The 16889-nt window shown below is 42.6% G+C and overlaps 1 protein-coding gene across 1 annotated transcript in view; it reads left to right on the top strand.

Moving 5' to 3' along the window:
* The first annotated feature begins 6547 nt into the window (after positions 1-6547).
* The window catches only part of Itga1 (integrin alpha 1), a 143886-nt gene continuing 133544 nt past the window's right edge, over positions 6548-16889 (top strand). The window contains exon 1 of the mRNA NM_001033228.3: positions 6548-7041. Coding sequence (NP_001028400.2) covers positions 6981-7041 — 61 coding nt within the window. The 5' untranslated portion in view covers positions 6548-6980. The remainder of the gene's footprint in view (positions 7042-16889) is intronic.

Below are 16889 nucleotides of genomic sequence, written 5' to 3'. Positions count from 1 at the left end.
GAGGACAGCACTCAATTACATTTTAAGATTGGAACCTGTGATGGCTTATATTGATTGGCAACTTGGCATTATCTTCTTGGAGTCCAGTGTACAAGTCTGGACAGATTTCATAAATTGGATTGATGGTGAGTGGTACCATTCCATGGGCAGGGCTCCCTGAGCACTAATGTTCACAGCTCCCCGCTCTTCCATTGTGGCTACAGTGTGACCAACAGTCCTCTAACTCCTGCCACCACATTGTCCCTACCACTATATGTTGTCACTTCTAACTCCAACCATATCATTGCTCCTTTAAGTTGATTCTTGCCAAGAATTTTGTCATAATAATGGGAAAGGGGAATACAGAAAATTGGTCTTGAGAAATGGTGCCATTCATGTTATAAACAAGATCACGTGTTTCTTAAAGCTTTGGAATCGGATTGTGCGGGGCCTGTGGAAGAGTTGGAAACTTTAAGCTGGAAACAGCCAAGAATGCTGTGAGCAGAGCTTAGTGGGCCAGTTAGATGCATGTTTGGACAACAAGAATGTTGAGAGAAATGTGGGCAGTAGAAATCTGGTCCATAGAGAGGGAGATGAGGACTCTTGAAAGAACTGGGGGCAATTCTGATGATAGTCTGGTAAAGAGCAAAAACGGCCTGTGCTCTGAAAACTTGAATGAGAATGAATTTGAAAATTATAGGGGGATTAGTTAAGTAGAGGAAATTCCAAGACCGGATGCCATTCAGGTTCTGTCCCAGTTATTGCTCATTCTTCAGGGGGAGAGAGAGCAAAGAGTAGAACACAGGATTAGAACGCTGTGGCGTTTGTCAAGGAAAGGCACATGAGTTTGTGACATGAGTAAACCATCTGTGACCGCAGATTAGGGTGAAGGAAAGAATGAGTCACTATTCTCTGAGACAATATGAGGAAAGGTGCCTTGAGGGCGAGACCTCATCGACTGATGTCTCCATCTTGAGAAAATCCAGTCATCTGAGAGGAGAGAGAGAATGCAGATGGACAAAGCTACTGAAGGGGTTTCCTGCTAAGGAACAACTGCCCTGGGTAGCGTTTCACCGGGCTCATCCTGGAGAACACACATAGACCAATGCAACTGTGTCCCTAGGATGCCAGGCTACTTGAGCTGGCAGAAGAATCTGGCACCCTCATTCATGTGTGTGAAAGATGCAGGCACGAGGGGGTCATGGAGTCCTTCTCTAAAGGGTCCTATGCTCTTTTTTGCCCTGTAAAACTCCCTCCACTTCCCCCAATTCTAGACTTCTGTGTTTATTGTCTTTTTCTGTTGATTTTTTACTTATCCTATGTTCCCGGGTCTGATATAATTAGAACATTTATCACACACAAGTATTTCTGGGTAGCTTCTGAATTTATTTAGTAGGACCCAACACTTTAACATCTCTGAGTCCTTAAGACAGAAGAGGCCTCCAGATGGACTAAAGTAACTTGATGAATGTTGGAGTGGATTATATGTCGTCAAATGCTGGAGGGCAAACACCAGTGGTTGACTGTCTTGATATAGATTTTAGAATATTACAGCATATTATGACTTGTAAAACAAACTATTTAGCGGTCATTTCAGGATCAAAAAATAAACTTCCCTTCCCTTGACCTACTTTCTTAAAATTTAGAGACAAAAGGTATTTCCCTGCAGATGTATTTGATGACCCAGTCCTGCCTTAAGGAATACTGATATTTTATTTTCTTGACATCATAGATTATTTTGAATGTACTTTATTTAACTTTTTAGAAGTTGATAAGAGAGGAAATAGCTAAGCCAACAGATCAAATCATTCTACAACTGCCTAAATGCACAGTGTAATAAAATCACCCAGACTTGTATTTCAAAGTAAGGGATACAGAAACTCAACTGGTTCTGACCATCATTGCTTTTGATTCTGAGTCAGAGAGTGCCACGAGTGGAGTATTCCTGCCAGGGTACCACCCTACCCCAGCCTCTCTTCAATGGCATAGTGTGTCACTCGTGGTGAAGCCAGCCAAGCAGTCAAGGGAAGCTTTACCCAGTGTCAAGAGCTAAACTACCCTCGTCGGGATTCTAAAGCCAAAGATTTTTTTCCTTTTGTACCAGTGGCTCAAGTGCCTTTGGACATGGTTTCTGGCACAGATACGTTCAGGAAATGGGGAGGGAGGAACACCTATTTAAGTGAAAAAACACTCACGCAAGAACATTACGCAATAACAGAAAACAAATGGTTGGCTCGCGGTGGAGTCTGAACTCTCCATTGCTGGGCTTGGTTTGGTCATAGAGGGAACAATCGTGAATTTTCAAGGTGTAACAACATCAATGAATCTAGACGGCATAACTTAGTGGGCTTAAAACAAAGCATGCCAATGTTAGAATTGAGGGCAGGCCAGTTTTTTTCTGTTTCCAGTTATAAGTGAAAAGATGTTAATGGACAGCAGATTCACAGCAGAATAACAACCTAGCTGCTCAGTTTCACCTCAGAAGAAAAGAGCATTGGAGCACAGTCTACAGCAGAACCTAAAAAACCAGTCAGTCACACCCTTTACCTGAGTAGGTTCTCCCTGTTAGCAAGCACCATTGCCTGGACACTTCCCTGGTTGCTTAGGTGGAGGTGATAACATGGAAAGTGTTACAGTCTCTGGGGCTAGGGATGTAGCTCAGTGCTAGAGCACCAGCCTAGCAAAGAAAAGGCCCTGAGTTCGGTCCCTAGCACTGCAACAAAACAAACAAAATTTACAAGTTAAAGTTATTACTCAGGTGGTGATGGTGCATCCCTTTAATTGCAGCACTTGGGAGACAGAGGCAGGTGGATCTCTGAGTTTGAGGCAGCCTGGTCTAAAGAGCAACTTCCAGGACAGCCAGGGCCATGCAAAGAAACCCTGACTAAAAGAGATAGAGAGATAGAGAGATAGATAGATAGTGTGAAAACCAAATATATATATATTTGTATATATTAAACAAATAAAATGTTAGGGACTCATTGTAGAAAGAAAAGCAGATCTAGGCATGCTATCTACCACTAAATCCTTAGAGTGGGCAAGGAGTGAGATGAGGGTACATTTTGATTGTATACCTTAAAAATGTGGCAGTTAATAGTATTGGAGGAACTGGTACAATTTTTTCCACAGTGGTATAGCCATTGGTAGGTTGCCATATCTCCAGTAAAACCTGACCCCGCCCAAGTTCATGCAGCAACCATAGTTAAACTCAGTATGTCACACATACAGCATATGCATATGGGGGGTGGGGGGTGGGGAGCTGACTGGGTTCAAGGTTTCTGCAGAGTTGGAGAGGTAAAGGGTGACCAGAACTCATTATTTACAGGTACAGACTTTTCAGAGAATTATTTTAATGAAAAAAAATATATATCATGAAGCTGAAAGAAGTACTTGAAGGCTCAGCATAAACTTTTCTTTAAAAAAAAAAAATTTAATTTTTTTCTTAGATATTTTTTTCATTGTGGAAAAAACTTTAAATTATTTACTATGGAGCAAATCTTGCAACACCTTCTAGGTGAGAGCACCTTCTGTGGTGTTAGGCTTCGTCTTTGCCAAGGAACCCTCCTACTCCCCAAATCTTCATGACAACACTTGCTATTTTAGTTTTTTTTTTAATCCCTTTGACAAATAACCAATTTGAAAAGCAAACTGTGCCAGTGTTATAATAGTTTGGTACCTTAATGTATACCCATTTTGTAAGCATATCTAACGGATAGTTCCATAATTTCTAGCAAATATGCCAAAGGTAATTTAAAAAATAATAGGAGTTAATGGAGAGTTTGGGGTAAAAACACCCACTTTCCCCTCCTGATGGTGATCACAGTGTGATTGCTTTCTATAGGGTCCATCACACATAGGGAAGGCCTAAGTTTCTGTTGTTGACCTAATGACAATTTCTCTACCATGAGAAAGAAGAATATTTAGTAGCTCATGAGCATTTAATTCAGTCCAAGCATTGTGCTGAAGGCTTAGAGGTTGTCTCATTTAGTCCTCACACAGTCTTCAGGGAGCAGAGCTAGTTTCATCATTAGAAAAACCTAGGCTAAGGCTGGAGAGATGGCTCAGTGGTTAAGAGCACTGACTGCTTTTCCGGACATCATGAGTTCAAATCCCAGCAACCACATGGCAGCTCACAACCATCTGTAATGGGATCTGATGACCTCTTCTGGTGTCTGAAGAGAGCTACAGTGTACTTATGTAGGATAATAAATAAATTAAAAAAAGAGAGAGAGAAGAAAACCTAGGCTATTCTTCCATGTTATACAGCTACAGTGCTATGATTGCTATGAGCTGGCATCGATGCAACCTAACTCCAGAACTTTGGTGGTTTTACAGTATATTAGATGAGGCCCAACACAAACTTCAGTGTAAAATGCATGTGTGTGTGTGTGTTTCTCTTTAAGACTATTCACCAGAATTATCAACTGTATTAGTTATATTTCTACTGCTGTGATAAAACACCTGAACCAATGTGATTTACAGAAGAATGGGTTTACTGAGGCTTACAGTTTCAGTGGGTTAGAGTTCTTGCCCATAAAGGCAGGGTTCATGCAGCAGGCAGGCAGGAGTGATGTTGGAGCAGTAGCTGAGAGCTTTCAACTGCCCCAATCACAAGGCAGAGGGAGCTAAGTGGGAAAGGGGCTTTAGAAACCTCAAAGGTCACCACCAGTGACATACAGTGACACACTTCCTACAAAAAGGTCACACCTATTCCAGCAAGGCCACACCTCCTAAAAGTGCCACTTCCCGTGGGCCAAGGATATTCAAACCACCACAGAAAGGGAATTCTTTGCTAATGGACTAATGGTTGTGGTAATTCGGTTAGGTACCCTGTGACCTCAGAGTCCTCCTCACCGTTTTGTTTGTTCTCTCTCTCTCTCTCTCTCTCTCTCTCTCTCTCTCTCTCTCTCTCTCATGTGTGTGTGTGTTGTCTATTTTGAGACATGGTCTCACTCTGGGGCCCAAGCGCCTCTTGAATCTGAAGCCTTCCTTCCTCAGGTTGTCCAGTGGTGGGATAACAGGCATATGCCACCACGCCCGAATAGCTCACCCTATTCTTGACATTCAGACGTCTTCTTCTTCTTCTTCTTCTTCTTCTTCTTCTTCTTCTTCTTCTTCTTCTTCTTCTTCTTCTTCTTCTTCTTCTTCTTCTTCTTCTCCTTCTCCTTCTCCTTCTCCTTCTCCTTCTCCTCCTCCTCCTCCTCCTCCTCCTCCTCCTCCTCCTCCTCCTCCTCCTCCTTCCTCCTCCTCCTCCTCCTCCTTCTTCTTCTTGTTTTTTTGAGACAGGGTTTCTCTATATAGCTCTATAGCTCTGGCTGTCCTTGAACTCACTTTGTAGACCAGGCTGGCCTCGAACTCAGAAATCCGCCTGCCTCTGCCTCCCAAGTGCAGGGATTAAAGGCGTGTGCCACCAGACTTCTTTAACATTTGTCCTTTCCCCTTGTCGCTTCTGTATTTCTCTATTTGGCAGTTTACTTAGTGATACCTGTGTGCTTCTTCAGCCCTCCCCACTCCCAGTCCCTATCTATGCTCCCTGCCTTGTAGTCTAGACAGTGGGTCCTCCTTTGGGTGGCACCCTTCTCCTACTTTGTCCTGCTCTGGACAGGGATGTCCCAGTATTTGCTAACTTGGACTGATTTCTGCAAGGGGCTCTAACCACAAACCCCACTCATCCATTCCTTCCTCTTCTTTGAAATTCTCAAAAGTGCTAAGCCACTTGAAAATGACACATATTTGTTGAAGCTAGAAGGGATCATGAGTGACCAGGCACAGGAAGCCAGGAGGAGAAGGAGGAGAAGGGGGAGGAGGAGGAGGAGGAGGAGGAGGAGGAGGAGGAGGAGGAGGAGGAGGAGAAGGAGAAGGAGAAGGAGAAGGAGAAGGAGAAGGAGAAGGAGAAGGAGAAGGAGAAGGAGAAGGAGAAGGAGAAGGAGAAGGAGAAGGAGAAGGAGAAGGAGAAGGAGAAGGAGAAGGAGAAGGAGAAGGAGAAGGAGAAGGAGAAGGAGAAAACTAAACAAAACCTAAAACAATACCTTGGCTTCTATTAGAGCAAGTTCTCAACGTTCAAACATCCTAATTTAGCTTAGACAAAATAGTCCACATTCCATTTCAAGGGAGACTGCCTTCCTCCCCACCCCCTTTCCCTAACTCTTCCTTCCCCACCCCCAGTCTAGTTTCTCCCTTTTTCCTGGCTGTCTTACTGTGATTTCCCCATCAAAACCCTTTATCTACAACTGCCTTTAATCAGGAGTCTTCTAAAAGAGGCAAGCTCTCTGTAACTTAAAGGAAAGCCCTCCGAGAAGCTTGCCGGTGGCCAGGATGCCTGGAGGCGAGAAGGCTCCAAGGCCAAGTTCCTGAGTCCGCTAGCATAAAAGGGCTAACTTCCTTGCGAGTCTGATCCATTCTGCGCAGCTGGACACAGGAAAGCAGCCTCCCAGCAAGGAGTAAAAGCCCGGGCACTTTGAAAGTACCCTTTCTACCCAGATCCGGGAGAAGTCCTGGGGTGCGAAGGCGGGGCTACTAGACTGGCGACACCCTCCTGAATGTCCAGCCCCGCCTTCCAACCACCTTTGGGATTTGGTTCGTGAAGCAAGATCGCCCTCTCAGTGAAAGGCAGATGTCCCTTTAAGGTTTGCTTTGCTGCTGCCTGTGGACTTTAGCCTAAACACGGTCCCGCGAAGTTGGCTTTATTTGTCCATGTCTCGGACAGAGCCTGGGTGGCTGCCAGTGAGATTTCAGAGACTTGAGCGCAAAGGGGCGGGAGATGTGGCAATCCATCTGGGATCTGAGAAGCGTGGAGCGGGCTTAGCAGCATTCGACCAAAACACAGGAAATTACTCTTCCACCGCTCCAGGGCGCTGCAGCCGCTGGGGCCGCTGCCGGACACCCGCGGAGACCGCACCGAGTGACCCAGAGCGCAAGTCGCCGGCGCCTGGCTTCTGCCTGTTCCTGCCAGCTCCTGCCCACGAACCAGTACGTCGCTGGTTCCAGCAGCCACTCCAGCAATGGTCCCCAGGCGTCCTGCTAGCCTAGAGGTCACTGTAGCCTGCATCTGGCTTCTCACCGGTGAGCGACCCTGCTTTCCTGAGCATCTCTGGTGGGGCTTGGGGCTTTGGTGAGGGGTGACACACATAGCAGAAGGGCAAACCAGAGGGGACCTCAGGTACAGCTGTCAGTTCAAAGGACTGAAGGTAGCGCCCGCGTGAGGGAGGAGGTGCTGAGAACTTTCCAAGTACATCTGGCATTTCTAATTAAAGTTGTTTTTAAGTTGTGCGTTGTGTTTTAGGCATTTGAATTATTGCAAGGGAGAGAGTAACCGGAGGCGTCTGATTAGTGTGCAAAGTTCCTGCCCTAGGGTTGCTCAGAAGTGAACTTGATAGCATTTTCTTCCTTTTTAATACTTAGGACCTTCTCTGCCAAAGAACAAGGAAAGACAGGCATGCCAGACAAATCTACTTCTTGTCCCAATATGACGTTTCTACGTTAGCTCCTAAGAGGCGGAACATTTTGAAATTGAATGTTTAGCACCCAAATGTCGCAGTGCTGTCTTTCAAATACAAATGCGTTTCTTAAGAAGGTGCAGTACCTTCTTAAAAGATACTGCAGTGTTCTATTCAACTGAGAGAAATGTGGGGACATTTCCGATTTCCCTAACAGTAGCTAAGCTCACAGCCTTTATTGTAGTTACCAGTTGGGGAGGGAAACTGAGCTGGTGTCCAAGTGAAAGGATTTAAGCACAGTTTATCACTTCTTTAGTTCTTCAATTAGTAGCTTTCTTTAACAGGACATGATATTCAATTGCCTGATTGTTTTCACTGTTGGCGTGCCTAACTAGTTAATTTCACATTGGACTATTACATAGGGCCAGTTAACCCTGCAGTGGACGGCTAAGCACTGAGAACCCTTACATTCACTTCCAAATGGAGTTTTAATAAGCCCATCCTCTGTCATAGTAAAGTGGTGTGGGCAGTTAACGAGCTACGGGCTTTCATCCCAACATTTCCCACTCTTCAGGAAATGCCCAGGAATCCAAACAGTGGTGACTTCTAAACAGCATTCTAGGCCAAGGAGTGGTTTTAACCTACCGGCTCCTGCATTGACCCTTGATGCAAGCTTGGCTTGTGAGTCCCTTCCAACCCTAACTTTCAGAGATTGTATCTTGATGTTTTGCAAAATCGGAATTGTTTACTAATTACTCAAGCTGTATCTTTTTTTTTTTTCCTCCCCATTTTACCAACCATTCAGTCAGTGTGCAAACGAAACTTCCATATTCTCTAAAAGGAGGGGTGGGGATGAGAAAGCTACAGTTTCACATATACATTGGTATGACATGCTTTGCTGAATCCAAGATGAGAGTTAAAAGAGGCCGATCGGCAGGTTTTTCTAAAGTACGCTCCAGTTATTAGTGTATAATATTTAGAGCATGGTTGACCCAGGGCGGACAGGTTCCTTATATTTAGTGTATTTATGTCCATTCCACAAGACACAAGGCATTAAGTATCCCGGGTTTGACTTTTTCCTTATCAGTTACTCATACTTAAAAACCATGGACTCAGCAGTTAATCTGGAGTCTTACAGACATATCCATTTAGGAATGATGCTACAGAGCTTAAACTGTCCCTCGGACCCACCTACCAAATATTTTTCTTGTATCTATTTGAAGTAGATCATCTGTAGTAGTTCGAGATTGCCCTCTCAGATAAAAATCCAAATTTCTCAACAGATTGCCCAAATTCAGGCAATTTCTTATTGCTGCTGCAATAAGTTGCCATTGATTTATTGGCTTAAAACACGGTATTTACAGTTTTACAGTTCTATAGGTTTTAAGTCACACTGTGATAAAAATCATGCCCCACTCCCCCCACCAGGGCGTTTCCTTCCACTTCCTGAGGCTACTTTCAAAAGTTGACATGCAGTTTTTCAGTCTTCCTCTCTGGCCCGCTTCATGGTCGCATCTTCTCCAGGTCTACCTGCCCTGGGTCCCTCCCTGCATTTATTCGGTACCTCTTTAGGAATGCCCATTCAATCTCTCTGCCAAGTCTGCTTTCTCCTCAAAGGTAATACGCTCAACTTTCACGGATTAGGGCAAGGGCGTCTTTGGTGGTTCCACACTGTTAACTCTGCCTACCACAACCCTTAAACCGAACAGCCATCACATCCCGTATTGTTTCCTTACATTCCTCGTAATCCTCTTGCTCTTTCTTGTTGTTTGATACCTCTACAAAAGTAACCCCACCCTTCCATTCCACTACCCCCTGCTTTCTGAACAAACTCTGTCCAGCTTTCAATGCTGTGCATATATCATTTAAAAATCACCAGCCTTCCAATAAACTTCCCAAGGATTTACAACTCCTTATGTTAGTTTCTCCCAACATATATTAAATAATTTGCCAAGAAAAAAGGTTCCTCCCTCACTAATCTTCAAATAAAGTTCTTGTCATTGTTTTAGACAGGTTAACATCCTGGTGTAATATATGACATACACAGAGGATTCACCTGAAAGTAGTTTCGTAAACAGACAGCCTGGAGGAGGCCTTAGGGGAGCCAATAACAGTAGAGCACGTGGGATAAGGAACTGTAGATAGAAATCACATGAAGCTACAGTGGGAGAAGAGGCCATGATTGCTCATACACCTTGAGGAACCTAATTACCGGAAGAAGGCTGCTGTATCTACGCATGGGGACACATAGACTGCAGCTGAGTCAGTACTGATTTTCAGCCAAGAAGGAACAGAGGAAATATACACCTTCTCCCTATCCCTTGTTATAACGTACCTATTGCTCTCATTGGAGATATCCAGTGGTTAGTGGTTATCCAGCCTTCCACATAGATGATTATTATAAGTAGTACGGACTAATATGGGAACTTGTTGTATGGTGGACTCTGGGCCAAGAACTTTGTAGCGCTTTATCTCTAATTTTAAAAAGTGAAAGCTTATACATTGTCCATAATTTGAAGAAGAAAGAAAATTGAAAAACAAAAAGTATGAAGATTTTTTTTTCCATTTGGCCACAGTCTCGCAGTTAGTAAATGACAAATTACTTCAATTCACACCTCTGACCTCAAGTTTCCTGCTGTGAAACAAGCCTAATTTGTACAAGCTCCTTGTCCTCTATCGTTTGACCTTGTGGGTAAAATGCAAGCATGAGTGGCTAAATTACTTCGACAAGGATACATATATAGTTAATAAAACCAGCATTATTTCCATGATTGTTAGGTATATAGTGAAATTAGATGATAGTGCACTCTATCATCTCAATTAATAACAGGACATGCATACAGCCTCAGTTGAGCTGTATATTGTTCTGTAGAATCTTACCTAGAAGCATGAGTCATCTTTCGAGCATTCTTTTCTACAGCCAGTATCTCTCTCCTATACAAAGTGAACTTCAGTGAGGAGATGGCTGAGCAAGGGGAGACAGTCACTGGTCCAACTGAATAAATGAACTCCAGTGGCAGCATGTAACAGGAGTTATGATGGAGGGGTTTCCTTACTCATTATAATGTCTGTAAATACAGTGGTGAATCCATTGGGATTTGTTTTTTGCTTAGTTATAAGGCAACAAGAGTAACAGATATACATATATACTGTTTTATTCATATATGTTCAATATGTTGTTATGTTCTATGTGGTCTTGAAACTAATACTGATGGTTAATATTAAAAAACATAAAGCCTCTCTACTGTCCCTAAGGGCTACATTTTCAAGAGATGATTAGATTGTGTAGGCTCTATGTAGTGGTTTAATCTACTGATGGATATAAAATTTGAACAGAGTATTGAGAGGTGGTGGAATTTGCTGTGTGGATAAAGGATACCTAGAGAGGTGTCCTTGGGAGTTGTATCTTGCCTACCACCTCTGCTTCGTGTCCACCATGGTGTGAATTGATGTTCTACCATAACCTACCTGCTGTGGACTGACACCTCTGTAACTCTGAGCCAAAATAAACAACTCATCCTTTAAGTTGTCTCTGTTAGGTGTTTCATCCCAGAACACAGAAGGGCAAATAATGTAGTAGTCATCTAGCTTTACAATGCCTTTCTTCCTCTACCTCCAAACCCTAAAGCTTCCCACTGAGATTTCTAACTAGCTGAACTTTCATATGCCCCTTAGAATATTTTAATAGAATAAATAAGTTGTTGGATGCATTTTCCTAGAGTTAGGATCCAAACACTATTCTCTACAACTGCTCTTCTGATACGGGAGACACAAAAGAGTATGTTTACATTCCTGTTATGCAACTTTGATGAAAGCTATTGTGGAATCGTTGCCATAGCACTAAAGACAGAATAGATTGCTTATTCAGGGCTCTCTGTGACTAGAGAATTGTCTCCATTCTCAAACCGCAGTAGAGCAGAGTGTCAAGAGATGCAAATGAGATGAGTTTATTCATTTCCTCAAGATTTCTGAACTTCCTTCAGACTGCCCTACTGGGTCAACCTTCTCAAGTTGCCTCTGGGCCTTGATGTAAGCAGTTCTCCAGACACTATAGATCCGTAACTCCCACACAAATGTGCTTCCCAAGTGAGTCCGTGAGTTGGACTAGCTGTCCTTCCCCAGACACCAGAGTGTCCCTAGCACCCTTGTTTTTATAAATCAGCACACCATATGAGGCATTAATGAAATATGTAGCTGTCTGCCTTCCAGCATGCTGTGTGCTCTCTGAAGACTGTGTATTTCTTCAATTATCCTTAGTACTTAAGAACAATGGATACTTTTTATTGAATAAACTATGAAATAATGGACTATGGACACACTTATAAACTACTTAAAAGATTAGCTTATCCTGTAAATATATTCTTGCATATATTTTTATCTGATTGAATAGATGATTCCATGTTGGTCTCCTTACTGGAGACAAATGGCTAACTGAGGTGTCTATTTAACATATCAAAGCGGACCTAACCCCCAAGCTCCCCCAGCATGCCTCAGTTCTCTCCCTGTCACAGGATATGGCTAGCATACCTCACTCCCTACCCTAAACTGAGCTGGACTACCCTTTCCCCATCTGCCTCCCACTATGTAATCTAGCCATTTTGGCTCCCTGGCCCTTTTATCTATCCTTTACCCTCCTGGCCTCTTTGGTCTCCTCATCTCCTGGCTCTCTCCTCGACTCTGCTGCTCTCCTCACATGGCCTGGCTCAGGGTTATGTTCACTATGGACTCTTGCCAGATTTCTCTGTGAATGGCTATGCTCTCCCTTTAATCAACAATAAACGTTCTCCTCCACCATACCTAGGAGCAGTTAGATCTTTCCTTTTTTGTTCATATTTTCTTTCACCCACCAGTTGAAAACTGCAATATTTTACATAGCACTGGACAATATGAGCACCGAAGACAACCAGTTTGTCACTTACTAGGTCGTTAGCAGCATCCTATTAGGGACATATTAAAGTGCAAAAGAAACACATCTGAATATTGCAATCAACAACAAAGTTATCTTTGTACATTTGCAAACTGCATCTTGTTGGACATGTGACTCGTGCCTTTTATTCTATCACGTTGAAGGCAGAGGCAGGCTGACTCTACAAATTCCAGGCCAGGCTGGTCTATATAGTGAGTTAGTTCCAAGCCAGACAGGGAGGGCTACATAGTGAGACTCTCTCTCCCAAGGAAAACAAAATGTCCAAAACAAAAAGAAAAAGAAAAATTAAACTTGAGCTCTGTATCCTAGGATTTCCAGGAGGCTGATACAGCAGCCATTCTAGACACAGATATGGCCTCTGCCCCTCTTCTCAGCTGGTTTCTAAGCCAAGACTGTATCTGACTGAAGGAATAATTGTCTCTCTGCCATCACTAGCTTTACCATTTCCCCTAGTCAAAGCTTCCTGGGAACAGCTTTCTTTGGAGGGATGAAGAAAAAGGTGAAATGATGTAAGGAGTCTGTGGTGTGTGTGCATGTGTGTGGGTCTGCCTGTCTCTCTGTCTGTCCCCAGTGGTGGCAGAGTGAATTTTCTGTCATGTTCCTGAGTATTAGCGCTTGATGTGTATGACAAGCCTATTTGTAATCTGATCTTTTCCATGACTTAAAAGGAAACTTTAAGAAGTTAGTTATCTTTTATTTAGTTTTTCTGTCAGTTATGTTTTATGAGAAATAGAAATGTGTGCGCTGTTAAGTCCAAAGTCCACTTTCTCCAAGTGTCTGCCTTCTACAGCTACAACACCTGGATTCATAGAAAAGTTATGATAATTTAAATACCAGGAGTAAAACAACACATACTGGTGGGCATTATTGGAGATCTGATGAAATAAATGCCAATGGTTAATTTTTAATAGAGCATCTGAATTGCATTAGGTCAAATGACTGAGGTGGTTTTTATATTTGGCTATAAATTACATTATGTGTGTACAAGATCTCCTGTAGACCAGATTAGTCTCAAACTTACTCCGTAGCTGAGGATGAGTGAACCCCCAACTCTCTTGTCTCTACCTCCCGAGTACTCGAATTGCCTTAGTGAGAGTTAATTGTGCTTTGGCCAGCTGGACTTTTAGCTCCTAAAGTATTTGTTAAACATTTTATTATACTACTTCTTGAAAACATCTCCCTATACTACATAGATACAGACAGACAGACACATGCTTACACGTGGATGGCACTTGTGCACACTGAGACACATGGGGCACTGGTGTGCTGGGGTTTGGTGGCGGGACTGTTGGCTTTGTCACAAGAGCATTTGTAGTCAAAAAGAAATTCAGAGAATGAGTACAGAAGTTCCTTGGAAAAAAGTTTTCCTCGTTTTGCCTTTCCCCCTTTCACCCAATAATTGGTTAAGTAGCCGTCCCCTTTACACACTTCACTTTGCTTGTAGAGGTCACCCAGGAGCCTTTGTACAGCCTAAGGTTGGCATATGTTCTTTTTAAAAATAGTATCCGTCCCCAGATGTTCATAATAGAGCACTCACTGCTTAATATGTGCTGTAATGATCACATTTCGAATCATGTACATAACTGACATTTATTGGTAACACTTTCTGTTAGGAATATGTGTTCAACATCCCTGTTTTCTTGTATACTCCCAGATATCTTTAAAACTGAATAGGTTTATGGATGTTTACCTTAAGTTTTTGGCAAGAGTGTAAAATGCAACCTAATTTCTTGTGTTTAAGATTTCTGTGATAGTCTACTTAGAGACTATAAATTAAAGGAGGATTGCGGCTCAACCTTTCATGTACCATGCTAGTGCATATTACTTGTGCTGGGGAATAAAGAAGGTAGGCCGAGCCCTTCAGGGACTTGTGGTCTGGAAGACACAATAGACACACAGAGAAGTGATGTTGGGATATACTCCCAGGGAGGCTTTAAGAAAAGATGACAAACTCAGATTGTGGTCACAGTAAAGTCTTGCCAGAAATAACCACAAACAATGCTCCCCACCCCCACCTAGTTGAACAACAAGAACAAGATGGAGTGCTAAGTACCAAGTATTCAAATTTGACATCCATATTTCAAGAACCCATTATCCTTGTTGCTGTTACACAAACATGAACCATTTCATTTCCTAGTATGGCAAGGAAGAAATACACTGCAGGAAATAATGGCACACAACCTGCTTTCTTCCAGGGAACTCTCCCAAACCAGTTATTTCCAATATGATCCTGTTCAAATTAATGTGTGCCCCTAGTTTGTGGGATTCCGGTTTCTGGCTCCAAGTCTGGCATTCGTGAGAGATTTCCCAGAGTGTCTTGTTTCCAGGACTCTACAGATCTATGCAGAGCATGCTCCTGCTGCAATGTCATAAAGACTGTCCATGTGAGAAGAGAAGAAACAATGTATTTGTAACATAAAGAGAGAATAAAACCCAGAACCTAGCACTGACAGACTCCAGCTAAGAAAGACCACTCAAGACCACCAATTCTATTTTATTTTTTAACTTTTTAACAACTATTTACTTTGTGTGTGTATGACTGGGTGCTCAAGTGTGCCACAGAGTGAGTATGGAGGTTAGAAGACAATTTGCTGTAGTCAGTTCTCTCCTGCTACCTGGAGAATGAACTCACGTTTGGTATCAGGGACCCTAATACCTACTTAGCTTTCTCTTGTGGGCCTAGTTTATACCATTTTTTTTATGCACAAGCATTCAACCCCAAATCACTAGAATGAGTTTTAAAAGGAGTCGAATTTAAACGTATGCATAGTTGAAAACAAATACCATAGGTGTTAGTTTCTTTAAGTTGACGCAGCAGAGTTTTACAACTGTAATCTGTGGGATTGACTTCAAGTCCCTCAACTGTCAAGTAGAAGAAAAGTGGGTTTCAAATGGACTGAGTGTGCCAAAAGTCACGGTGAAAACACATGGAGGGCGAGAGCCGCAATTCTCTTGACTTCCAGCCCAGTTCTCCACTCTCAGTGTCCCCAAGACGACAGACACAAGCTCTTTGCAGGCAACAGCACTGACGGTTGTCTTCTTTTGGGAAGATTAATATAAGTGTGATAGGCAAATGAGATACCACTAGAAACATTCCCGGGAAGGGATCTATTTCCAAACTCCAATAAGTACAAAGGACAAGCTCAGACAATAGATTTAGTAAATCATGATCTTTTTTATTATTAGGTTTTTAGTTCATCATTAGTTTTTTTTTTTTTTTAGCTATTTGAGAAAAGAATAAAAATACAACCATCTAAGACTATAGGTTTTAGTAGTCATCATGAAGTGAAATGAATTATAATTTGATAACCAAGAGCGCTAGGAAACTTCTGTCAGGTTAATGTGTCTGTCGCTTTATCCTGCCTAGCTTAGAATTACATATGATACTGCATGCAGAGGACCTTGCAGGGACTATGGAAAGATACAAGGAACAAAACATCCAGAGTTTAAAAAGGCCAGATAAAGCATTCCAGTTGTCCTGAGGTGCGGTTTTCAGCATTCCAGTTGTCCTGAGGTGCGGTTTTCAGCCCTTCCAGACAGACACATGAGGTAAAGTGAACTATTAAGTCCCGATAACAGGATGAGCTGAGGCACCATATAAAAATTCCTAGGATGTATTCAGAACAAAGGTTATTCTGGTGACATAAAATGCGCCCCAAAACCAGAGTGCGGGATTTGAAAACAGAGTGCTTTGGTTTGAATGCAAGGACTTGGGGGTTATATTAGGAACTACAATCCCAAATAACTTAGACATATAACAAAGGTAACACAAGGAGAAGGTGAATATCTGCTCACTGATGATACAACACTGGCCCAAGTTACAAAACAAACAAACAAACAAACAAACAAACAAAAAGTTCCTAGCTGGAAAGGTGTTTCAGACAAAACTAACTCTTTGAGAAATATTGTAGCACGTACAATCACTGAGAACAATGTCATTTTAAAAAGTAGCCTAGGGCAGGGGATGTAGTTCAGTAGGAACAATGTTTACAAAGCCCCAAGTTTGAGCCTCTTAAAAGCCTTAGGGTGAAGCCCTACCTGCCTCTAATCCCAATGTTTAGGGGATGAAGGCAAGAGGGTTGGACGTTCAAGGTCATCCTTTGCTCTATATCCAGTTAGAGGTCATCTTGTGCTACATGGGACCCCATAATCCCCCCCCCCAAGATGTTGGCCTTACAACTTTAAAAAAATGTCATGAAATATGAAATGAATCATTATGAGTTTGCCATGTAACAGATGTAGAAATAAATGCACTCAGTTTTTAAAAGTAAAATCCAAATGAATGATTACCTAAGTTTGGTAGAAACAAAATTATGTGCTGAAGAATGTAATGACTTTAAGGTGTGGGGGAGGGGTCAAGGCATTCCAAACCTTCTAGGTTGATTCCAGTGAACAGGCAAAGCTGTCAATCAAAGGAAGCAGCAGGGGCTAACAGCACATAGCTTGCCTTGGCAGAGAGGGTTATGTATATAGGACGGATTGTTCATGGTGGTAGTGGGTGGGGCTAATCCGGCCTGGCTCTGAATGCCAGTTACATGATTTTGAGA

Source organism: Mus musculus, chromosome 13, assembly GCF_000001635.26.
Source record: "Mus musculus strain C57BL/6J chromosome 13, GRCm38.p6 C57BL/6J".
Lineage (NCBI taxonomy): Eukaryota > Metazoa > Chordata > Mammalia > Rodentia > Muridae > Mus > Mus musculus.
Note: the sequence above shows the minus strand (reverse complement) of the source record. Positions and strands in the feature narration are given on the sequence as shown.